This window comes from Somniosus microcephalus, chromosome 16 (assembly GCF_052327205.1).
Source record: "Somniosus microcephalus isolate GS21.2 chromosome 16, FLI_Smic_1.0, whole genome shotgun sequence".
Lineage (NCBI taxonomy): Eukaryota > Metazoa > Chordata > Chondrichthyes > Squaliformes > Somniosidae > Somniosus > Somniosus microcephalus.
In genome coordinates, this window is record NC_141002.1 from 107937375 (window position 1) to 107964068 (window position 26694).

The 26694-nt window shown below is 47.0% G+C and overlaps 1 protein-coding gene across 1 annotated transcript in view; it reads right to left on the reverse strand.

Moving 5' to 3' along the window:
• Window positions 1–26694, reverse strand: part of cry1b (cryptochrome circadian regulator 1b) — a 127503-nt gene that overhangs the window by 26098 nt on the left and 74711 nt on the right. The window contains 4 exon segments of the mRNA XM_086009736.1: window positions 16287–16423; window positions 18230–18233; window positions 18522–18610; window positions 22247–22425. Coding sequence (XP_085865862.1) covers window positions 16287–16423; window positions 18230–18233; window positions 18522–18610; window positions 22247–22361 — 345 coding nt within the window. The 5' untranslated portion in view covers window positions 22362–22425.

The following is a 26694-nucleotide window of genomic DNA, read 5'->3' on the forward strand; positions in this document are numbered from 1 at the left end:
TACACCTCACACAACTGGCAAAGTACACCTCACACAACTGGCTGTGTACACCTCGCACAACTGGCTGTAGACACCTCACCAATCTGGCTATGCACACCTCAAACTATTGGCTATATACACCTCACACAACTGGCTATATTCACCTCACACAACTGGCTATATTCACCACACACAACTGCCTATAAACACCTCACACAACTGGCTATGTGTGCCTCACACAACTGGCTATATTCACCTCACACAACTGGCTATATACATCTCACACAACTGGCAATATACACCTCACACAACTGGCTATGTACACCTCACACATCTGGCTATGTACACCTCATACAACTGGCTATGTACACCTCACACATCTGGCTATGTACACCTCACACAACTGGCTATAGACACCTCACACAACTGGCTATATACACCTCACACAACTGGCTATGTACACCTCATACAACTGGCTATGTACACCTCACACAACTGACTATATACACCTCACACAACTGGCTATATACACCTCATACAACTGGCTATGTACACCTCACACAACTGGCTATTTTCACCTCACACAACTGACTATATACACCTCACGCAACTGGCTATATACTCCTCACACAAGTGGCTATGTACATCTCACACAACTGGCGATATAAACCTCACACAACTGGCTATATACATCTCACACAACTGGCTATATACACCTCACACAACTGGCTGTATTATCCTCACACAACTGGCTACGTACACCTCACACAACTGGCTGTATATTACTCACACAACTGGCAAAATACACCTCACAAAGCTGGCTGTATACACCTCACACAACTGGCTATATACACCTCAAACAACTGGCTCTATACATCTCACACAACTGGCTATATACACCTCACAAAACTGGCTATATACAGTTCACACAACTGGCTATATACACCTCACACAACTGGCTATATACACCTCACACAACTGGCTATATACACCTCACACAACTGGCTATATACACCTCACACAACTGGCTACGTACACCTCAAACAACTGGCTATATACACCTCACAAAACTGGCTATGTACACATAACACAACTGGCTATCTACACATCACACAACTGGCTATATACACCTCACACAACAGTCTATGTATACCTCACACAACTGGCTATGTACACCTCACACAACTGGATATAGACACCACATACAACTGGCTATAAACGCCTCACACAGCTGGCTATATTACCTCACCCAACTGGCTATATACACCTCACACAACTGGCTATATTACCTCACCCAACTAGCGATGTACACCTCACACAACTGTAATGATCAATAACATGTCATTCTAGAGTAGTACACTAGATGGAGCCGTAAAACTGTATATTTAGTTGTATGTGTTTAAGACTACACTACCCACAATGCACTAGGCTACCCACAAGGCAGTCGTCAAAATGGCTGCCTGCACACAGAAGCACACATGCTGAATCTCTACAGATGCTGTACCTAGAGAACGTGTACTGAATAAATAGCTAGCTAGAAGCTAGCTGTTCATAATAAGAATGTCTAGTTATTAATGAACATAACATGGTACCAGGATTGGTGAAGATCTGCTCAAAATTGTGAAACACAACATGGAGAATTTGAAGCCACCGGAGTTTTTGAATCTCACAGGAAATGTCGACTACAATTGGCGGACTTTCAAACAACAATTCAAACTCTACATTGCTGCCATCGGGTTCGGTACGAAGCCAGGCGCAAGGAAAATAGCATTGCTGCACACGGTTGCAGGCCCACAGGCGATAGAGGTATTTAATACATTTGTATTTAATCCAGAGGAGAACAGAAACAAATTAGAGGATGTGTTAAAGAAATTTGATACACATTGTTCTCCCAAAACGACTGAAACCTATGAGAGGTATGTGTTCTGTTCGAGGACACAGCAGCAAAATGAGACTTTTGATAGCTTTGTGACTGATCTGAAACTGAAAGCACAGACATGTAATTTCTCTGAACTGAAAGCATCCATGATTCGTGACCAAATTGTGTTTGGTATTCATGATAAAAAGGTTAGGGAATGTCTGTTGAGAGAAACCGAACTAACATTGGAAAATGCTCTGACAATATGCCAAGCCAGCGAGCTAGCTCATAAGCATTTGAAGACTTTCAGTGAAATCAATAATGATGCGATTGTAGTAAGTGCTGCTGTCGGTGCTGTGTCCTACAAAGGGAAGAAACATGGGCAGAACAGAAATGAAAAGCAATCGGAGGATGACATTTTTAATTGTAAACGCTGTGGTTACAAACACCAGTTAAAACACTGCCCAGCATTTGGAAAAATGTGCACAAAATGTCATGGAAAGAATCACTTTGCCAAACAATGCTTTTCAAAAGTAAAAACAAAGAAAGGGCAACAAGTCCAAGTTAATGTGATTGAGGACACTGATTTAAGTGAGACATTTTTTGTACGAATGGTGTCATGTGACAATGTCAAAAATGATACCAAAAATGTGCAGCCCTCAGATATGGACAATGCTGAACATAATGTTAATACAGTAAAAGAGGACAAATGGATGATCCCACTGCAGGTAAATAGAGCATTAGTTACATTGAAACTAGACACTGGGGCAAAAGCAAACTTAATCAGTATGAGTGACATTAACAACATGAAAGAAAAGCCCAAACTACAGAAAGAGTCAATACTACTGAAGAACTATAATGGACAGAAAATAGATAACTTAGGTGTATGCACACTTAAAGTGACAGTCAAAGACAAAGTGCATCATCTCATGTTTTCTGTTGTGGCTGAAGGACTTGATTCACTACTGGGTGACAAAGCTTGTGAAGACTTAGAACTGGTCAAGAGAGTATACCGTATAAACTGTGCCATAAACAGACCAGATGACTCAGTGGATTCTGTAGTAAATAATTTCCAGGATGTGTTCAAAGGATTTGGAGTTCTACCATTCACATACAAGACCCAGCTAAAGGAGGATGCTCAGCCAGTGGTACATGCTCCATGAAGAGTTCCAGCAACCCTGTGTGACCGGCTCAAGAAAGAACTGGACAGAATGACCACACTAGGAGTCATCAGGAAAGTCGAAGAGCCAACAGACTGGGTTAACTCCATGGTATGTGTAAAGAAAAAGAAAAATGATCTAAGAATATGCATGGATCCAAAGGACTTAAATGCAAACATAAAACGTGAACACTACCAGATTCCCAAGCGAGAAGAAATCACCAGTGAAATGTCAGGTGCCAGATACTTTACAAAGCTCGATGCCTCACAAGGATTTTGGCAACTAAAACTGGATGAAGAGAGCACCAAATACTGTACCTTCAACACACCATTTGGCAGGTATTGTTTCCTCAGAATGCCTTTCGGGATAATATCAGCATCTGAAATCTTTCATAGAGCGATGGAACACATAATTGAAGGTCTGGAAGGAGTCCGGGTCTATGTTGATGACATCATCATCTGGGGCTCCACACTGAAAGAACACAATGAGCGACTGACTAAAGTGCTACAGAGCATACGCCGGAATGGACTGAAGCTCAACAAAGCCAAGTGTCAGTTTGGCGTCCAGGAAGTCACTTTCCTAGGAGATAATCTATCTGGTAAAGGAATAGAGCCAGATATGGAAAAAGTAAACGCCATACTCAACATTCCCCGACCCACTGACAAAAAAGGAGTGCTGCGTACCATGGGGACGATAAACTTCATTGGAAAGTTCATCCTAACTTGTCAGCCAAGACAGCCTGTCTGCGAGACCTGCTACATAAAACAAATGAGTTTGCATGGACAGAAAAACATGAACAAGAGTGGATGAACCTCAAAACAGTGCTGACAACCACACCTGTACTCACTTTCTTTGACCCAACAAAGAGAATCAAAGTGTCAACGGATGCATCAAATGAAGGCCTAGGCGCGGTCTTGCTACAAGCAGAGGGTGAAGATTGGAAGCCTGTTGCCTATGCCTCCAGGTCTATGATTGATACTGAGTGTCGATACGCCCAGATTGAAAAGGAATGTCTAGGCTTGGTAGTTGGATTAGAAAAGTTCCATGGCTACATATATGGACTTCCCACCTTCACAGTTGAGACAGACCACAGCCCACTGGTTGCCATCATAAAAAAAAACCTGAATGAGATGTCTCCAAGGATTCAACGACTCATGATGAAGCTGCAAAGATATGACATTGAACTGATCTACACACCAGGCAAATACATAGTGTTAGCAGATGCACTATCCCGAGCACCCACAATGAGTCATGTGAGCTCTACTGAAGAAGACGTGGATGTTCATGTGAGTATGGTCACTGCTGCGCTGCCCGTGTCAGACACAAAATCAAAGCAAATAGCAGAAGAGACAGTAAAAGATACAGTGTTACAAACAGTAATAGAGAACATTCATCATGGTTGGCCAAAAGGTTCCTGTCCAAAACATTTTCACATAAGGTCAGAATTGAGTGTCGCAAGTGGATTATTACTAAAACAGAACAGAATAGTCATTCCACAGGCTCTACGTCAAGACATGCTCAAAAGGATTCATGAGGGACACCTCAGAATTGAAAAATGCAAAAGGAGAGCAAGAGACACTGGCCTAGAAATTGAGTTGATGCCGCGCCAGGGCTTTAGTGCCGGAAATTTAGCGCTGGCGCTAATTCCCTTGCGCGCGCCAAAAATTCAGTAGCGCCGCGCCCAGACGGCTGCCGGCGCTACTGGCGGGCGTGAGTGCCTCCCAATGGGCGCTGAGTGCCGCATTGCAGCGCTAATCCGGCGCTGCGGCACCCGATGCGGTGCGGCAGGCTGGGGAAGTGCAGGCCTCCTCCTCCCGTTAAGGAGGCGCTGCCTTCACCCGATCGCTGGCCGTTTGATTTTTTCAAAAATGAGCCCGGCACCTCAGACAAGTGCCGGGCTTGCAGGCCAGACACATCTGTTCCGCGGGGGGGGGTGGAGGAGTCCGGGGAGGGAGGTGCGGGCAGGCGGCCGGCGGGAAAGCGGCCGGCCGCCGCGCGACCTTAATGCGCCGGCGCTAACTTGTGTAAGACTCGGTTGCCAGAGTCTTAGTTGCGGCTGCCACGGGCGAGGCGGCCGCAACTGAATTTCGGCGTTCGGGCGCGTTGCCACGGCAACCGGGACGCTGCGCACACCGATGACGTCATCGGTGCCGGCGCAGCGCAACCGGCTAACGCCGATGGCAGCGCCGAAGTGAATTTCAGAAATGGCTATCATTGCGGCGCTAGGCCCTCTAGCGCCGCAAAATGGGCGCTAACCCTACTGAATTTTCAGCCCACTGTTTATTGTCCTGGCATAAATAAGGACATTGAGAACATGATAGGCAGATATGAGACATGTCAGAAACACCAGGACAATCTCATGAAAACACATCAGACTTACCCGTGCTGAGAAGATCCACACGTGAAGTAAAAAAGCCTGATAGACTTAATCTTTGAGTACAAAGAAAAACTATATTGAAAATGTATTGACTGTTGTGAAAATGTTTATGTTTATAGAGCACTAACAAAAGTGTTACTGATATCATCTTTATCGTTTTTCTTGAAAGTTGATTGATATTGATTTTGTTAACCTCTAAGAAAGGGGCATGTAATGATCAATAAAATGTCATTCTAGAGTGGTACACTAGATGGAGCCGTAGAGCTGTATAGAGCTGTATATTTAGTTGTATGTGTTTAAGACTACACTACCCACAATGTACTAGGCTATCCACAAGGCAGTCATCAAAATGGCTGCCTGCACACAGAAGCACACATGCTGAATCTCTAGAGATGCTGTACCTAGAGAACATGTACTGAATAAATAGCTAGCTAGAAGCTAGCTGTTCATAATAAGAATGTTTAGTTATTAATGAACATAACAACAACTGGCTATATACACCTGATACAACCGGCCATGTACACCTCACCCAACCGGCTATATACACCTCACACAACTGGTTGCACGCACCTCACACAACTGGCTATATACACCTCACACAACTGGCTATATTACCTCACCCAACTGGCTATATACACCTCAAACAACTGGTTATATACACCTCACACAAGTGGCTATGTACACCTGACACAACTTGCTATGTACACCTCTCACAACTGGCTAAATACACCTCAGACAACTGGCTATATTCACCTCAGACAACTGGCTATATACACCAAACACAACTGGCTATGTACACCTCACACAACTGGCTGTATACACCTCACACAACTGGCTATATACACCTCACACAACTGGCTATATACACCACACACAACTGGCTATGTACACCTCACACAACTGCCTATAGACACCTCACACAACTGGCTATATACACCACACACAACTGCCTATATACACCACACACAACTGGCTATGTGCACCTCACACAACTGGCTATATACACCTCGCACAACTGGCTGTATACACCTCACACAACTGGCTATATACACCTCACACAACTGCCTATAGACACCTCACACAACTGGCTATATACACCTCACACAACTGGCTATGTACACCTCACACAACTGGCTATACTCACTGCACGACTGGCTATATACACCTCGCACAACTGGCTATATACACCTCACACAACTGGCTATATACACCTCACACAACTGGCTATATACATCTCACACAACTGGCTATATACACCTCACACAACTGGCAATATGCTTCTCACACAACTGGCTATATACACCGCACACAACTGGATATATGCATCTCACACAACTGGCTATATACATCTCACACAAGTGGCTATATACATCTCAGAAAAGTGGCTATATACATCTCACACAACTGGCTATATACATCTCACACAACTGGCTATGTACACTTCGCAGAACATGCTAAAAACACCTCACACAACCGGCTATGTACACCTCGCACAACTGGCTAAAAACATCTCAAACAACTGGCTATGTACACTTCACACAACTGGATATGTACACCTCATAGAACTGGCTATGTACACCCCACACAACTGGCTATATACACCTCACACAACAGGCTATGTACACCTCACACAACTGGATATGTACACCTCAAACAACTGGCTATATTCACCTCACACAACTGGCTATAAGCACCTCACACATGTGGCTCTATACACCTCACACAACTGGCTATATACACCTCACACAACAGGCTATGTACACCTCACACAACTGCATATGTACACCTCAAACAACTGGCTATATTCACCTCACACAACTGGCTATAAGCACCTCACACATGTGGCTCTATACACCTCACACAACTGGCTATGTACACCTCACACAATTGGCTATAAACACCTCACACAACTGGCTATAAACACCTCACACAACTGGCTATATATATATCACACAACTGGCTACATACACCTCACACAACTGGCTATATACACCTCACACAACTGGCTATATACACCTCACACAACTGGCTATATACACCTCACACAACTGGCTATATACACCTCACACAATTGGCTATATACACTGTAGGAATTACACACGAGCGGGGTTGGGGTTATTTTCTCTGGCCAGTCAGAAGCCTCTGAGCTGCTCCAGGGACCCCCGTGCGGTTTCGATGCGCTCCCCTATTCCTGGTTCTGACCGCTGGGCTTATTCGGTAGCGATGTAGACAGAAAACGTGACTCGTGGTTGGGTGCAAAACAGACCAGTATTTATTGAAACAAAAAGAAACAAATTGAAAATAAACAGTACAGCACACCTATGCTGCAATACAGCACTTTACTTCTCACAGTACATGTTAGTGTTTACTACAGCACTCGTTTGCTTAATAGAACACTGTTACTTAAATGCAGCACTTTACTTCTTAGTACAACACTGTTACTTAGATACAGCACTTTTAATACAGCTACTTAGTGTTCACTACAGCACTTTTCTGCTTAATGCAACACTGTTACTTAAATAGGGGAGGAGAAAACAGACACAACGAGGGAAAATTGACTAAAATTACAGTTTAACAAGATTCCCCTTAATTCCTACCCTTATACCTATTCTAAGTTGCCTTGTAATGGGCCAGAAAATGTTTGCTCACCAATGAACACCTGCCCCATGCCCTTGCAGTCTTAGATTCTTCACCACCCTGAATATAGAGATACCCCAGTGTTTAAAAGTAACTGCTGGTATTCCACTCCCTTGGGCGGGATCCCAAGTTGTAGAGGGCACAGAGGCGAAGCTGCAGAGAGAGAACGAGAGATGGCTTCTTGAGAAGCTATCTTATACCCCATTTGGGGCCAAAATCTTCCCGCCCAAATCCGGATGCATCTGGGCTAAACAAAAGGGATGCATACTGTCCCCATTGACTGTGATGGGTTTTGGATGAATCACCCATTCATTGTGATGGGTTTTTGAATGCATCCCCATTCTTGTGATGGGTTGAATGAAACTGTCCCAGTTTGAAAAACCATGTCTATTTCCTTAATTGCTGAGCAAACAGCCCTTGGATGTTAGTGTACACAAACTGATTGTCCTGTGGTCACGCCCAGCCGCAATTGATTGGCAGTCTCAAATGGTTCAACATTGTAGCAGTTTAGTGTAAACAAACATCGATTGTCCTGCAGGGAGGGAAACTCCCTGAACTGCCTTTGATTGACAGTTTAACTACTCCATTGCTTCAAGGGCTGGGGTTTTGTCTAAGTCCTTTGTCAGCCATCTTTCATTTTCCCTTTTCATATGCACACATTCTGTGTGGTGTCTCCTGCCACGAGGTCGGACAGCCATCTTTGATTATCCTTTTTCACAGTCACACACAGGCTGCCTTTTCAGTCCTCTTTGTCAGCCCATGCTTTGAAGAGATATTGTCCTTTTGTCTTCTGCCACAAGGTCTGATGGCCATTTTGATCCCTGGATTTTTAAAAGTATATTCTACCCAGGTATTTTATAATCAAAAATCAATCTGCGGAACTGTAGAAAATTTCAAAATTTTGCAAAACCTTACAGTCCCCCATCGGATACTAAAACTTGCTTGTAGTATCCTGTCCAAAGGTGAGCAATAATTTCTGACCCCCCACAAAGAACCTTCCCTTAATACTTATCTAAATCTATCTTCCATCCCCCGACACCCCCATCTCCCATACCCAGAGACAATCACAGTGCACGGTAGGCATCTATCGACAGAAAACAAGATTAATTAAATAATCAATACACAGAGGGGGTCCAATGCCCCTGCACCACTCGTATTTACAATAATTCAAGCATGGAGGGGGTCCAATGCCCCTGCACCACTTGTGACATACTTTTAACATGATACAACATCTTTAATGGGATTGTCACCCAGCCAACATATCTGCTAAAAATACACATGGAAGAAAACGAGCTTCCCCCTTTTTTTTATTACAATGAAATTGCCTGACACTTTATTAGATGGCACTATTCTTCAGCCATGAATGTATTTTGAATTTTCACCATCTGCAAGCACAACAATTCCTAGACATATGCAATTTGTTCCCTTAACTCCAAACAAGCAGTAAAATAATTAACAAGCTTTTGTAAATTCTTAATCTTAATTGAATTTCCAATAACAGTTTAAATGTTGTGGGCATCTGCCTCCTGCAGACCCCTTCCTTCGTGGGCTAGGAGTGCTCCTTCCTTGAGCATCCAACGACACGCTGGTCCTCTGTGCCTTCCGGAACTCTGAAAAGGACTAAGAAAAAACATCTAGCCAGGTCCCCTGGCTCGGGGGAGTGTAATCAGGCCCCATGACCTCGATTCACAATACAATTTTGGAATGGTACCATACTTAAAATTTATACACTAATAATAATTGCAATATGAAATCTAAAATTAACATGCACTACCTTAATCCTTTAATTGCACATTACTTGCACAAAGCTATATACAAGCGCCGCCCATCTCCGGGCGGCCAGCCTAATCCCTGTTTGGGCTGCCACAGGCTGCTCCCTGCGGTGTGGCTGGACTGATTCCACCTTCTCGTCCCTCGCAGCTTATGGCTGCTGGTTGGGGACTTCTGCCTTTTGGCTTCTCCCTGACTCGGGTGACCGCCCTACTCCACTGGAAAGTGGGTGACCATACTTTCTTGGGCTGGGGTACCCAAAGAGACCTCCTAGGGAGTGTTGCTGGTGGAGCTACCCCGGCGAGCAGACCCTTAGCTCGGTTCACACTCCCTGCTGGCTGGGGACCTCCTCCTTCAGGTCCCTCCCTTCCCAAACCTGGGCTGGGGACAGGCAATCCCTTGCCACCAGCTGCCGGTGGCTGAGAGCCTTCCTCTTCAGGTCTAAAACCTAGTTTAAGCTCCTCGCTGGAGTCCCACAAGAGAGGGGGAATTGCTCGGGCCAAGTGCTGGGGGACTTCTCCTCTCATACACGTGACTACGCCTGCGTGAGCAGTCTGTGTGTGTTTACGTGCTGCAGGCTGTGGATTTCTAATCTCAGGCACAATCCCAGCTGTCTGTTTCCCTGCCCCCTGCTTAAACAACCTGCATTGTTTGATATAACTGGCTGCCTGCCAGTAATCCTGTTCATAATCCTTTTCCCTCACCAGGGCGGCTTTAAAGGTGGAGTCTGAAGGGGCTTGGACCTGCTTTTGGTCCGGGGCCAAAGCTATCCCCTGTATGCACCCCTTATCCCGGATTGTTGCTACCGGACCTGCTCTACAGGGGTCCCAGAACTCTCCTTCCCTGTCCCCCTGCTTAAACAACTCACACTGGTCATGAATGGCTCCTCCCCTAACACAAGCCACAGCACCTGCCTGTGCAGCCTGTGAGCTTGTACCCGCTGCAGGCTGGGGATTTCTGTCCTCAGGTTCACTCTCAGCTGCCTGTTTCCCTGTGGGTCCCATTAATCTAGATGGGACCTCGTTAGACCGGGGTGAATTGGTCAGGTCTTCCGAGTGGACCACCGTGCTGGAGGCTCCAGTGTCCACTGAATATCTTCCCTGCACCATCTTCACCCCCATCTCAACATAGGGCCTGTTCCCCTCAGCATTTTCGCGGGGACACAGGTCAACAGGCTGCACTGGCTCTAGTCATTGCTGGGAGTGAGGTGGGGCAGATGGGGTCAAAGCACCGGTGGTGGCTGCTACTCTCCCCTGGCCAGTCAGAAGAGACTGTAGGGACTGTAAAAATGACTCTATTGCTGCAGGAGGGAGGTCTGGCCCTGCCTTTTGGGCTGGGGCTGTGGGATCCTTTCCCTTGTCCTTCCAAGGATTCTTACAGTCTTTTCTCCAGTGACCGTCTTTCCCGCACTCATAGCAATTTAACCTAGCCTGAGAGGGCCGGTTCCCCTCCTCGTGCCACTCTTTCTTACTCTGGCTCCCAAATTTAACCTCATGGACTCTTCCCTTGGGTTGGGGAGTCTCGATACCCCTCATGTTCCTGAAGGCTACTGTGAGCCAGTGGATCACTGCTTCTTCGGTGGTCTGGGGGTTTCGGGGGTCAAACCAAGCCACGACCTGGGCTTCGATCTGGGGTAGGCTGTTTGTCATGAGACACCGGAGCCAGTGAGTCAATTGGACTGGGTCCAGTGCTGCCCACCCTGGCATTCCCGGGCATGCGCTCCGGTAGACTGGCCACAGCCTGTCTGCAAACGCCTGCGGGACTCCCCTGGGAGCTGCACCATTCTTTCCACCCGAGCAAACATGCTACCATCATTGAGTCCCATGGCCTCCAATACCTCATTCTTCAGACCCTCATAATCCCTCTGCCCCCTTTTGCACTCGCCAGATAGGGCCTGGAGGAGATCACCTGCCAGGGAAAAGAGCAGCATTTTTGCTTGTTCTGCATCATCGCCGTCATTTACACAAGCTGCTTGCTCTGTCTCCCTGAAGTGTAGAGAGGGGTCTCCATTTTTAGTGAGCTTGGGGATGTGGCTAACCATGTCCCTGAGCTGGTGGGTGCCGTACGGCACCACAAACTGATTCTGGATGGCCCCTGGGTCATCTTCATCAACAGGCGGACCGTACCTCCATTGTCGGAGGGGATACACTGGTCCTGGTCCTGGCCTATCTAGCGGGGCCTGCTGTGCTTCCTCTACCACCTCATCCTCCACCCCCCTTTGCTGCCATGGCTCCTGAAAGCTCGGCACCATGGGAGGCGGTCGTGGGACCTCTGATTCCCTGACCAGCCTTTTCCTGGGTGTTGCCTGTGGGACAGTTTTACTTGGGTTGCCAGTAAAATCCGACTGACCTGCCTTTGGGCTGATCAGACATATCATCCCCTTTGCCCTCTTTAAAGCCATATTCAAGCTTTCTATCTCTGCCCTACAGGGGCCATGATCTGTTTCCTCAAACCCTTGCTGCCTTCACCTCCCTAAACTTTTCCTCCTGCTCTTTTATTTCTTGTATGAGGCGGGCGTTCTCCTCCCGCACCCTCATCTCATTGCTCTTGGCCTCTGCAACTAGGCACTTCAGGTACTCTGACTCATGCCTCGTGTGGCTTTTGCCCTCACTAAACTGGTCCACCAGGCGCTCCATCTTGGCCTGGTATTCTTCAACCTCCCTTTCCCTATCCCAACTCTCTGCTCTAGATTCCCTAAGCCTGCGGGTGACTTCCCCAAGCCTGCGGGCACCTAACCATAAACAGATCAGGGGCATGAGAAAGAGAAAACCAATAACTGCTGCTCTCTCCAGACCCAAACCACCGTCTGCCACATCACACACCGTTGCCGACGGTCCTGCCGTGGTCGCCATTTTGTATGAATTACACACGAAAGGGGTTGGGGTTATAGTCTCTGGCCAGTCAGAAGCCTCTGAGCTGCTCTAGGGACCCCCGTGCGGTTTCGAACCGCTCCCCTATTCCTGGTTCTGACCGCCGGACTTATTCAGTAGAGATGTAGACAGAAAACGTGACTCATGGTTGGGTGCAAAACAGACCAGTATTCATTGAAACAAAAAGAAACAAATTGAAAATAAACAATACAGCACACCTGTGCTGAAATACAGCACTTTACTTCTCACAGTACACGTTAGTGTCTATTACACCACTCGTTTGCTTAATAGAACACTGTTACTTAAATGCAGCACTTTACTTCTTAGTACAACACTGTTACTTAGATACAGCACTTTTAAACCAGCTACTTAGTGTTCACTACAGCACTTTTCTGCTTAATGCAACACTGTTACTTAAATAGGGGAGGAGAAAACGGACACAACGAGGGAAAATTGACTAAAATTACAGTTTAACAAGATTCCCCTTAATTCCCATCTTTATACCTATTCTAAGTTGCCTTGTAATGGGCCAGAAAATGGATGCTCATCAATGAACACCTGCCCCGTGCCCTTGCAGTCTTAGATTCTTCACCACCCTGAAGATAGAGATACCCCAGTGTTTAAAAGTAACTGCTGGTATTCCACTCCCTTGGGCGGGCTTCCAAGTGTAGAGGGCACGGAGGTGAGGCTGCAGAGAGAGAGCAAGAGATGACTTCTTGAGAAGCTATCTTATACCCCATTTGGGGCTGAAATCTTCCCGCCCAAATCCGGATGCATCTGGGCTAAACAAAAGGGATCCAAACTGTCCCCATTGACTGTGATGGGTTTTGGATGAATCACCCATACATTGTGATGGGTTTTTGAATGCATCCCCATTCTTGTGATGGGTTGAATGAAACTGTCCCAGTTTGAAAAACCATGTCTATTTCCTTAATTGCTGAGTAAACAGCCCTTGGATGTTAGTGTAAACAAACTGATTGTCCTGTGGTCACACCCAGCTGCAATTGATTGGCAGTCTCAAGTGGTTCAACATTGTAGCAGTTTAGTGTAAACAAACATCGATTGTCCTGCAGGGAGGGAAACTCCCTGAACTGCCTTTGATTGACAGTTTAACTACTCCATTGCTTCAAGGGCTGGGGTTTTTTCTAAATACTTTGTCAGCCATCTTTAATTTCCCTTTTCATATGCACACAGTCTGTGTGGTGTCTCCTGCCACGAGGTCAGACAGTCATCATTGATTATCCTTTTTCACAGACACACACAAGCTGCCTTTTCAGTCCTCTTTGTCAGCCCATGCATTGAAGAGAGACTGTCCTTTTGTCTTCTGCCATGAGGTCTGACGGCCATTTTCATCCCTGGACTATTAAAGGTATATTCTACCCAGGTATTTCTTAATCAAAAATCAATCTGCGGAACTGTAGAAAATTTTGAAATTATTGCGAAATCTTACAACACCTCACACAACTGTCTATGTACACCTCACACTACTGGCTATGTACACCTCACACAACTGGCTATGTACACCTCATGCAAATGGCTTAGTACACTTCACACAACTGGCTATGTACACCTCACACAACTGGCTATATACACCTCACACAACTGACTATACACACCTCACACAACTGGATATGTACACCTCACATAACTGGCTACATACACCTCACACAACTGGATATAAGCATCTCACATATCTGGCTGTATATACCTCACACAACAGGCTATATACAGCTCACACAACTGGCTATAAACATCTCAGACAACTGGCTGTGTACACCTCACACAAGTGGCTATATAAACTTCAGACAACTGGCTATATACACCTCACACAACTGACTATGTTCACCTCACATAACTGACTATATTCACCTCACACAACTGGCTATGTACCCCTCACACAACTGGCTATATACACCTCACACAACGGGCTATGTACACCTCACACAACTGGCTATATACACCTCACACAACTGGCTATGTACCCCTCACACAACTGGCTATATACACCTCACACATCTGGCTATGTACACCTCACACAACTGGCTATATTCACCTCACACAACTGGCTATGTACCCCGCACACAACTGGCTATATACAAGCACACACAACTGGCTATATACACCTCAAACAACTGGCTATGTACCCTGCAAACAACTGGCTATATACACCTCACACAACTGGCTATATACACCTGAAACATCTGGCTATGTACACCTCACACAACTGGCTATATACACCTCACACAACTGGCTATATACACCTCAAACAACTGGCTAAGTACACCTCACACAACTGGCTATATACACCTCACACAACTGGCTATATACACCTCACACATCTGGCTATGTACACCTCACACAACTGGCTATATACACCTCACACAACTGACTATATACACCTCACACAACTGGCTATGTACACCTCACACAACTGGCTATGTACACCTCACACAACTGGCTATGTACCCCGCACACAACTGGCTATATACACCTCACACAACTGCCTATATACACCTCAAACAACTGGCTATATACACCTCACACAACTGGCTATGTACACCTCACACAACTGGCTATGTACCCCGCACACAACTGGCTATATACACCTCACACAACTGGCTATGTACACCTCAAACAACTGGCTATGTACACCTCAAACAACTGGCTATATACACCTCACACAACTGACTATATACACCTCACACAACTGGCTATGTACACCTCACACAACTGGCTATGTACACCTCAAACAACTGGCTATGTACACCTCACACAACTGGCTATGTACACCTCACACAACTGGCTATATACACCTCACACAACTGGCTATATACACCTCACACATCTGGCTATGTACCCCGCACACAACTGGCTATATACACCTCAAACAACTGGCTATGTACACCTCACACAACTGGCTATATACACCTCACACAACTGGCTATATACACCTCACACATCTGGCTATGTACCCCGCACACAACTGGCTATATACACCTCAAACAACTGGCTATGTACACCTCAAACAACTGGCTATGTACACCTCACACAACTGGCTATGTACACCTCACACAACTGGCTATATACACCTCACACAACTGGCTATATACACCTCACACAACTGGCTATATACACCTCACACATCTGGCTATGTACCCCGCACACAACTGGCTATATACACCTCAAACAACTGGCTACATACACCTCACACAACTGGCTATGTACACCTCACACAACTGGCTACATACACCTCACACAACTGGCTATGTACACCTCACACAACTGGCTATGTACACCTCAAACAACTGGCTGTGTACACCTCACACAACTGGCTATGTACACCACACACAACTGGCTATGTACACCACACACAACTGGCTATGTACACCTCACACAACTGGCTATATACACCTCAAACAACTGGCTATGTACACCTTACACAACTGGCTATGTACACCTCAAACAACTGGCTATGTACACCTCAAACAATTGGCTATGTACACCTCACACAACTGGCTATATACACCTCACACAACTGGCTATGTAAAGCTCACATTTGATTTTAGGTTGGAAAAACTGTAGAGATTGCTTTGCGCATATCACCGCCAGCCTAAGTGTGTCTTTACAATCCGTACCTTTTTATACACGCTGGTTAGCTTAAATTAAAACAGGCGCCATGACAAACAACCAAATCGCAGGTATGGACTTCGCCCAGCAGGACTTGCAAGAGGTGAACTGGAGTTCATTCGTGGTCTTTCAAAGTTTGCCAGGCCTGAAAAAGAGGGAAGAAAGAATTGGAAAGATATGCTAAATACGTCTATTGATTAGGTTTTTTCCTGGGCAAATGCGAGGCGCACTTAATTCATCAGCTTTAGGAATACAGGCATAACATATTCAAGGTCCAGTCACATTCTAATAAGTTAATCATTTTACAATACTATGCAGCATTTTCAATCTATGGCCAGAATTTTCTCATAAAAGAACGGGTGGGTTTGGAGTGTGGGGGCATTTAAATGATTAAAAGTGGGATTCCCAACCTCTGGTTTAGCCGGAGGCGGGGCCGGGAGATAGGTGACCAACCCGCTTCCGGGGGGCAATACCTTAATTTAAATATTGTAATGAGGCCGGAAGCTTCTTTTTTCCCGTCCCTTTTGAATTTAACTGCCTGAGGACGGGTTTCACACAATTCGTGAAACCTGGCAGTTAAACCGAGGCGGGGACTGCTGCATCCAGGAGGTAAGTGGATTTATACCCACCTCCTGGATCCAGAGTCCCGCCCATACCCACCCCCAAGCAAAGAGTTGGAATAAATGGGTCTTTTTCAGAGTGGCAGGCAGTGACTAGTGGGGTACCACAGGGATCAGTCCTTGGACCCCAGCTATTCACAATATATATTAATGATCTAGACAAGAGAACTAGATGTAATATCTCCAAATTTGCAGACGGCACAAAGCTGGGTGGGCGTGTGTGCTGTGAGGAGGATGCCGTGAAACTACAGGATGATTTGGACAGGTTGGGTGATTGGGCAGAAGCATGGCAGATGCAATATAACGTGGATAAATGTGAGGTTATCCACTTTGGTGTCAAAAACAGGAAGGCAGATTATTATCTGAATGGCAATAGATTGGGAAAAGGGGAAGTGCAACAAGACCTGGGTGTCCTTGTACACCAGTCGCTGAAGGTAAGCATGCAGGTGCAGCAGGCGGTTAAGAAGGTAAATGGCATGTTGGCCTTCATAGCAAGAGGGTTCGAGTACAGTAACAAGGATGTCTTGCTGCAGTTGTACAGGGCCTAGTGTGCAGTTTTGGTCACCTTATCTGAGGAAGGATGTTCTTGCCATGGAAGGAGTTCAGCGAAGATTCACCAGGCTGATACCTGGGATGGCAGGAATTCGTATGAGAAGAGATTGGGTCGATTGGGCTTGTACTCGCTGGAGTTTAGAAGAATGAGAGGGGATCTCATTGAAACTTATAAAATACTGGCAGGACTGGACAGACTAGATGCAGGAAGGATGTTCCTGATGGTCGGGGAGTCCAGAGCCAGGGGTCACAGTCTAAGGATAAGGGGTAGGCCATTTAGGACAGAAATGAGGAGGAATTTCTTCACCCAGAGAGTGGTGAACCTGTGGAATTCTGTACCACAGAAGGCAGTAGAGGCCAATACATTAAATATATTCAAGAAGGAGTTAGATATATTTCTTAAGGCTAAAGGGATCAAGGGGTATGGGGAGAAAGCAGGGACCGGGTACTGAACTTGGATGATCAGCCATGATCTCATTGAATGGCGGAGCAGGCTCGAGGGGCCGAATGGCCTACTCCTGCTCCTATCTCCTATGTTTCTATGTTTCTATGATCGGAGACCCCACCATGAGGCCTCCCCCACCCCCTCACTCCACCGATGATGCTGAGACTGGCCACAATCCACCGGGTGGCCAGCCCCGATCCTCTCTTGTGTGCCCCCCCCCCACCCCCGCCGATCCTCGATCCCCGGCCGACCCCCCGCCACATCCTTGAACCCCCCCGCCGATCACTGATCCTGCCAGGTTTCCTGCCCGCCTCGGAGGCCCCTTGCCCCCAACCCGCCTACCTCCAGAAAATTCTGGCCAATGTGCTCGTAAATCAACAAACAGAAATCAGATCCACCTGCGCACCTAAATCACAACCATCTTATACCCACAGCATAGATAGAGCACACAACAGAAACCCAGAGATCTTATCGATTCCAGCACCCAACATGATACTCTGCCACTCGTATGTCATTTAGTCAAATGTGCTCCTTGGATAATCACAACCTACGGGCTTCTAAAACTTTTACTTTTCACCCATAACTTGGATTGATTTATTTCCTTTCACAAGAGGGTTGTTTCTTACTTTTCTCTCCAAGTGTCTTCATAATCTTGTACGAGCCTCGGTTTCACCGCCTGGCCACACAGCCGAAGGCAGACCTTATTTATCAAAGCCTAAGAATAGAAAAGCATGGTTAAAAATAAATACCTGCTTTATAGCATCAATCATAGATACAAAAGGCTCAAGAAGGCTCTCTAGGAGTTCACCAATGTCACACAGACCCAGCTTTGATTTCCAGCCTGATCTTAGGCTTGGCGGGATCAGAGTCACATTCATTTCATCACCTGTGGATTAGTGCTGAATAAAAAGAAGACACGGCCATGGCTCACTAACCAGTGACTGGTACTGGAGGTGTGTGCACGTGAACATTTGCGAGGGACTGGATCAGGCTCGGTGTTGATATTCCTGCAGTCACAGTCTGCTAACATTCACTGTCTAGGCTCATACAATGACCACTTGGGTGATGTAGGAGGTGACTAGCTCATGGAACCCAAGAGAAACATACATAGAAACATAGAAGATAGGAGCAGGAGTAGGCCATTCGGCCCCGAGCCTGCTCCGCCATTCAATGAGATTATGGCTGATCATCCAAATTCATTACCCTGTCCCTGCTTTCTCCCCATATCCCTTGATCCCTTTAGCCTTCTTGAATATATTTAATGAATTGGCCTCTACTGCCTTCTGTGGTAGAGAATTCCACAGGTTCACCACTCTCTGGGTGAAGAAATTTCTCCTCATCTCTGTCCTAAATGGCTTACCCCTTATCCTTTGACTGTGACCCCTGGATCTGGACTCCCCGGCCATCGGGAACATCCTTCCTGCATCTAGTCTGTCTAGTCCTGTCAGAATTTTATAAGTTTCAGTGAGATCCCCTCTCATTCTTTTAAACTCCAGCGAATATAAGCCCAATCGACACAATCTCTCCTCATACGTCATTCCTGCCATCCCAGGTATAAGCCTGGTGAATCTTCGCTGCACTCCCTCCATGGCAAGAATGTCCTTCCTCAGGTAAGCTCAAGTAAATCCAATCCTATAAGGTTAACTTCCTTACACGATTCGGTTCTATAAAGCTACCTGGTACTCAAACTGAGTCCGACACTAAAAGATGCCGTGACGAGTAAAGAATTCTCCACACCATGGCTACTATCGACACCACAAACTGCCGGAGTAAAGAATTGAGAGAGATAAAGAACTTTTCTTGGCTAATGCTCAGTGAACACTATTATAAACGGAACTGACAAATTACTGGGACAAATTTCTTAACATGTACTTTGTTAACTCTGATTTTATAGGCTGTGGATAGTGTGCAGAGATAATGTTTACAGAAGTGTATGGGTAGCTTAAGTAGAACTAATCATTGACCTGGCAAACTCAGAAATACACCGCTGGGGATACTCAATGAGCTGTTCCTGCCTATTCACAACAACCAGAGGGACTCAGTTCCTTGGAATAAATTGGACAACTACAGACGTATCCATGAAGTTTCAACTGCAATTCTCATCTTGATGGAAACCAATTGGTCAGACTGAGTGAAGTAATGATTTCATTCTGTTAAGTTAAAGCTGCTTAAAAGGGAGGTTATTACCTTTTGTCACGAAGAAGCAGTATAAGCAGTAGAGGTGAGAAGACTAGTGTAGAAAGAAACCACTTGAACTGCATGTGGAGATCACAGAATAGTCGGATCGGTTTGTTTCCTGATCTGACACTGAACACTGTTGAGTTAAATATCAAACCAAAGTAAAATATAACGAGGGATGAACCAAAAGTACAAACATTGTTACTGAATTTCCTTTGCAAGACTGAATAGCCTGTCCCATTTTCACCAAGAACAGAAAATTAGTTTTTTCCTTGACTGTCACCTGGATTGAACTTTTTTTTGTTAAATTCCTGAGAAATTTAAACAAAACCTAAAACAGAAATGAAGAACGATGCACTATTGCAGTACCAAATATCTGCTACAAGAGGGCTTAGCTATCCCAATGTGAGAAAATCTGGGTACAGTTCCACTTTAGTTTGGTCCACTGATCAAAGTGAGCACAGGAATTTGCTGCAGGTTCCTGGCATAAGATATACATACCCGAAAATAAAGCTTATGCAAAACAAGTGCCAGGTACAAATTAATCTGAATCGGTGTCAAATTTTGTTTAGTAATCGCTCCTGTGAAGCACCTTGGGACGTTTATTATGCTAAAGGCGCGATATCAATATAAATATAAATATAAATGTGATATCTGAGTGGTAAGGTCCAATAACTGCTATAAGCCAGACTTCAGGAACCAAAACTTTACTTTTTAATTACACAGTTTAGGAGAGAACATAGCTCTTACAACTGGAAGCAACCACACTCTATTTCTTACTGCACGAGCAAAAGATGGAGGATCAACCTCTGAGTCATACCCAGAATGCAATGCCACTACCTTAATAAGTGGTGTGCCAGGACATTACCTTAAAACACTGGTAATTGTGATCCCTTACTATTTGTCTCCATCTGGTGGATAACTTAAGCATTACATCCCAGATTGCTATAATAAATACACATTGTTTCAGCTCTAAACAGGATACTTTGTTACAGCACAAACTGTGAATTCATCAACATGATAAAGAAAAGTAGAACCTGAGATATATATGGTTACTCAAGCAGCACTCGTTGAAAGAAAGACTTTCTCCAGCGCCTTTCACAACAACCAGATGACCTAAAGAGCTTTACAGCCAATGAAGTACTTTTTGAAGTGTAGTCACTGTTGTAATGTAGGAAACGCGGCAGCCAATATGCGCACAGCAAGCTCCCACAAACAGCAATGTGATAATGACCAGATAATCCATTTAGTGATGTTGGTTGAGGGATAAATATTGGCCCCAGGACACCGGGGAGAATCCCTATGCTTTTCTTTGAAATAGTGCCATGGGATCGTTTACGTCCACCTGAGAGAACAGACATTGGTTTAACATCTCATCTGAAAGACGGCACCTCTGACAGTGCAGCACTTCCTCAGTGCTGCACTGGGAGTGTCAGCCTGGATTTTGTGCTCACATCCCTGGAGTGGGACTTGAACCCACAACCTTCCTGACTCAGAGGCGAGGGTGCTACCCACTGAGCCAACACAAATTGGCACAGGGGCAGGAAAGGCTGTCTGCTTCTCCCATCAAAGAATGGTGCACTGTATCAGGAGGTGGGGGCGAGAAAGCTCGGCTATGTGAACACATACATGAAGCAATGTGGTGTATGCTCCATTCTGTACTGCATTGTGTTTCCACCCTCAGAGACACTAATGTGGGCAAGTATGCGGAATAGGTGTTGCAGTGTCACTAGAACATGTTTCTTAACAGTCATCTACAAGGGGGTCTGTGAGCAGGTTACTCGCATGGCTACAGGAGATCAACGGCTTGGCAAAACCACAGCATGAAGAAAATTGCTGGGGAGGGGGGAAAGAGAAGGGTCAAATGGGAAAAAGAGGGCATCCAGAAATGTAACAGACTATAGAGGTTTACAGCACAGGAGACCATACAGCCCACCAGGTCTACACAACGCAAAACCAATGCCACTGCCCCACTCTTTCCCCATAGCCCTGTATCCTCCTCTGCTTAAACTATTTATCCAATTTTCTCTTACAAGCTGCAATGCTGTCCGCCTCAACCAAACTTTATATAAAAAAGAAATTCTGCTCCAAACATGATTATAGTTTAATTTAAAATCTTCAGGCAATGCGAGTGACCAGAACAGTCAGTTATGACATTTATTTTGGTTCATACTGAGTTCTTCCAATGATGGGGCTCCATACTTGTCATCATGGTCATCGAGGACAGGTGTACATTCCCCCGTGGCCTCGCCGCTGATTGTTTCCACAGGCATTTCTAGAGACTCCATTCGGCTTATAAGTGTCTGGAAATGTTTGTATGTTAGAGGTGGCTGTCCCCGATGTTCTATGATCCTGTTAAAAGAAGCAAGTTCAATAGCTGATGAGTCAATGCCATGATAGGTTTCGACTGACTAAATTGCATGAACCTCTGCTCTGAATCATTAATTCATGTCAAACACAGAAACTAATTAAAACAAATCAGATTTTAATCAAAGATACAAGTCAGATCAATTTCTGCTGCTAAAAACTTTAATTATGAAGTTTTAAAGCAGAATACTTTCAGCACCAGGGAAATTAGCCTGTGCTCATGTAACATCTCCTAAATACTGTTGATCGTGTTATTAGTAATGGTCATTCATTTAACAAAGTACTGAATTGATTATAGTTGTTACCAAGAGCTTCTGAACACCTGGCACACTGCAGTGATACAGGTTACACCCGGCACACTGCAGTGATACAGGTTACACCCGACACACTGCGGTGATAGAGGTTACACCCGACACACTGCGGTGATACAGGTTACACCCGGCACACTGCGGTGATACAGGTTACACCCGACACACTGCGGTGATAGAGGTTACACCCGGCACACTGCGGTGACACAGGTTACACCCGGCACACTGCGGTGATACAGGTTACACCTGGCACACTGCGGTGATACAGGATACACCCGGCACACTGCGGTGATACAGGTTACACCCGGCACACTGCGGTGATACAGGTTACACCTGGCACACTGCGGTGATACAGGTTGTTATAAATCTCATCATCATCAAGAAACTATTCATGAAACAATGCTGGACGGCCAGCTGGTGGCGCCGTCCAAGGAGTATAAATACTTGGGAATGGGCCCAGCTTGACAGGGACATTTTGTAAGACAAGGAACTAGTGAAGTACAACTAGATCTCCATGTTCTGAAACAAGTTGATTAAAGCCTTGCTTTATACTCAAACCAAGTGCGTAGTGAGATTTATTCCGTCAATTTAATCAACTTGATAACGACTCCACACTTTGGGTGATTTTGGGAACAGCCAGCTACGACTCGAACTGTGGAAGGGAACTCAGACAAGTAATCGATCCATCATGGAGAAACTACTCAGCCCCACCCATCTCGACCTGGACCCGAATTCACTTACAGCCGCTAAGGTATGGAAACACTGGTATCGTATCTTTAGCAACTTCCTCGGTGTGTGGTGAGAATGGGGGAGAAATTCAGTATCGCCCCGTTTGGGGCATTATACTCGAGCGGGCGCGAAATTTAGCACCCGGTGCAAATTATCGCCACCTACTGGTAAATTGGCTTGCTTCGCCCCAGGAGGTGCTTGGAGTGCTAAAACAGGCGCTGCACGACTGTCCTAAGGCGCTAAGCCTGAGAAGCGAGGCGCTACCACCGAGGGCGGGCGCAGCGCAGGTGCGGCAAGTTAGCGATTGCACGCAGACACGCTGGCGCCAGTCAGCTCTTAAAGGGGAGGTTCGATCTTGGATTGCAGCCACACCCTGCGCATCGGAGCCCTGATTCTCGGCCTGGACAGACCTGCTGCCACATTCTTACGCCTAGGACCATGGAGAGGGCCAGGGAGCGAGCACAGCGGTTCAGTGAGGGGGCCCTGCAGGTTCTGGTTGGCGCGGTGGAGCGCAGGCGATCTATCCTGTTTCCGGACAGTGGCAGGAGGCCGCAGCCCAACGACTATCGCAAAGCTTGGAGGGAGGTGGCTCACCGAGTGACCTCCAGCAGCATGGTGCCTAGGACCCCTGTGCAATGCAGGAAGAAGTTCAACGACCTCACTCGGATCGTCAGGGTGAGTACCCTTTTCAGTATCCTCTTCATCCCTGCATGTCGACCTCACATTATGGCCAAAGGGTCCTGAAAGCCCCAATGCCCAGCCCTCATCCAACACCTATGGGCCTTTCATGAAACTCACATGCACATTCAGCACTTTACACACTGTAAGGGCTATTCGACCATGGGAGGCAGTGCAGCCAAGGTCAGGGCTTGACACTGTAAGGGCTATTCGACCATGGGAGGCAGTGCAGCCAAGATCAGGGCTTGACACTGTAAGGGCTATTCGACCATGGGAGGCAGTGCAGCCAAGATCAGGGCTTGACACTGTAAGGGCTATTCGACCATGGGAGGCAGTGCAGCCAAGATCAGGGCTTGACACTGTAAGGGCTATTCGACCATGGGAGGCAGTGCAGCCAAGATCAGGGCTTCACACTGTAAGGGCTATTCGACCATGGGAGGCAGTGCAGCCAAGATCAGGGCTTCACACTGTAAGAGCTATTCGACCATGGGAGGCAGTGCAGCCAAGATCAGGGCTTCACACTGTACTCAGAGCCCGTCCTTTCTCTTGCAGGGCAAGCTGGCCCATAACAGGAGGCAGCAGCAATAGAACGGGTGAGGCCAGCCTCACCTTCAAGACCTCAGCGATCTGGAGCAGCGAGTCCAGCGGATTATGGCAGGCCGGATGATTGGCCCTGTCGCCACTGGAGATGCCGACCCCATTCTGGACAGCAATGGTAAGGTCATCACCTTTTTGACCTCTCTCCTTCCACTTGTGCCTCACACCAGCATCCTTTGCCACTATCGAACCAATACAGTACATTGCAGCACTCATGCCTCCCTCGCTGCCGCCCTGTCCTCATGCTAAAGCAACTCTTGTACCTCCCTGCTTTCAGATGCTGATTCGCCAGGTGAGGAGGCGGGCCCTCAAGCTGTCACTGTGAGTGATTCTGAAGGCGAGGAGGAAGAGGAAGCCGAACCATCAGTGCCACCCTCAGCCGAGGCAGCCCATGGCCATAATGGGGACACGTCTTCCCTGGAGTGGAGCAGGGGGGCACCGTCTGAGGAGGGTGAAGCTCCGGGGCCCAGCGGGCTGCAGCAACACGGGGGGGGTAGGGAAGCTCGGCGGCCTTCTCCCCGGAGGGAGAGTCTGGCCTCCAGTCCTGCTACAGTGAGCGCAGAAGAGGTGCGGCTCCTCGCTGAAATGGGCGCCCAGGCGGAGCAGAGGCACACAGCTCATGGCTGCAGTGGCAAGGATGCCCGAATCTATTGAGTCACTGGCAAGGAGTGTCCAGGACTTCGACGCAGCACAGGCAAGGAGTCTGCAGGACTTCGGTGCAGCACAGGCGGCTTCCACGCAAGTGCTTAGTGGTGCAATGCAGTCAGTGGCTGGTCTGATGCAGACGCAGATTGAGGCCACATGAGCACTGACTGCTGCCACCCTCGCTGGATCGGGCACGAATCGCCAGGGTCCTCACTGTGCCGCAGCAGGCCAGCAGTCTGTGCTTCAGCAGATTGCTCCGCATGCTGCAGTGCTGCCCCGTGGGAGTGCCAGTGTGTCGTCCGAGCAGGGAGTGGCTGTCCTCTGTCAGGACGGCAGCATTCCTGCTGCCAACACTGTCACTTCTCCACTACAGCTGCCACCACCTGTAGGACAGACTGCTGCCACACATGCAGAGTTGGAGCAGTCAGCAGCCGAGCCCTCCAGGCCCAGAGCTGGTCCAGGCCGTACCTCAAGGGCATCTGCCGACTCAGTTTCTGACACTCAGCAGCCTTCCCCCAGCCTTGTTGCAGCCACTGGGGTCCCATTGCGGAGGAGCTGCAGGGTGGGAAGGGGCCAATCTCGCAAGCGAGGTAGATCACCCTCGAAGGGCAAAAAGTAGGAGGTGTGGCAAAATGCTGTTAATTTTTTTAGTGAAGGCCGAGGATCGTGGTCATTTTTTGTTTACTCTTTTGTTCATTGTCTCCAGGTTGTGAGAGCCAGTTATGTGTCTGACTGCTTTTTTTGGGGTTTCTCTCTCTTACTTTGTCATGCGGGAAGGGCACACAGTTTGTTAAATAAAGAAGTGTCTTTATTCAGATTGTGCATGTTTGCTCTTTGAACTATTTGTTGCCGTGACCGGTTCAGGGGTTGCAGAACGGTTCCATTCATGTGCTTTCAATGGCACAAGTCATTCCCTCAGAGGGGGCCTAGAACCGACTTGCAATAAGCTGCTTACGGACGGCCCTTGCACTTTGTGCCTCCCTCCCGTCTTGGTGCTCCTCCTCCTCCTCCTCCTCCTCCTCCTCCTCCTCTGCTGGTGCTCTAATTGTCTGGTGGCAGTGGCTGAGTCCTGAGGATTGCCAGGATATGCAGCATGCAGCACACTACAACGAAATGGGAGACTCACTCAGGTGAGTACTGAAGGGCTCCCCCGGAATGGTCCAGACAGCGGAACCGTTGCTTGAGCACGCCGATTGTGTGCTCAATGGTGTTCCTGGTCGCTTGATGGCTCTCATTGTATCGTTCTTCAGCAGGGGTGCTGGGCGCACGGAGCGGGGTCATCAGCCAGGTGCACAAA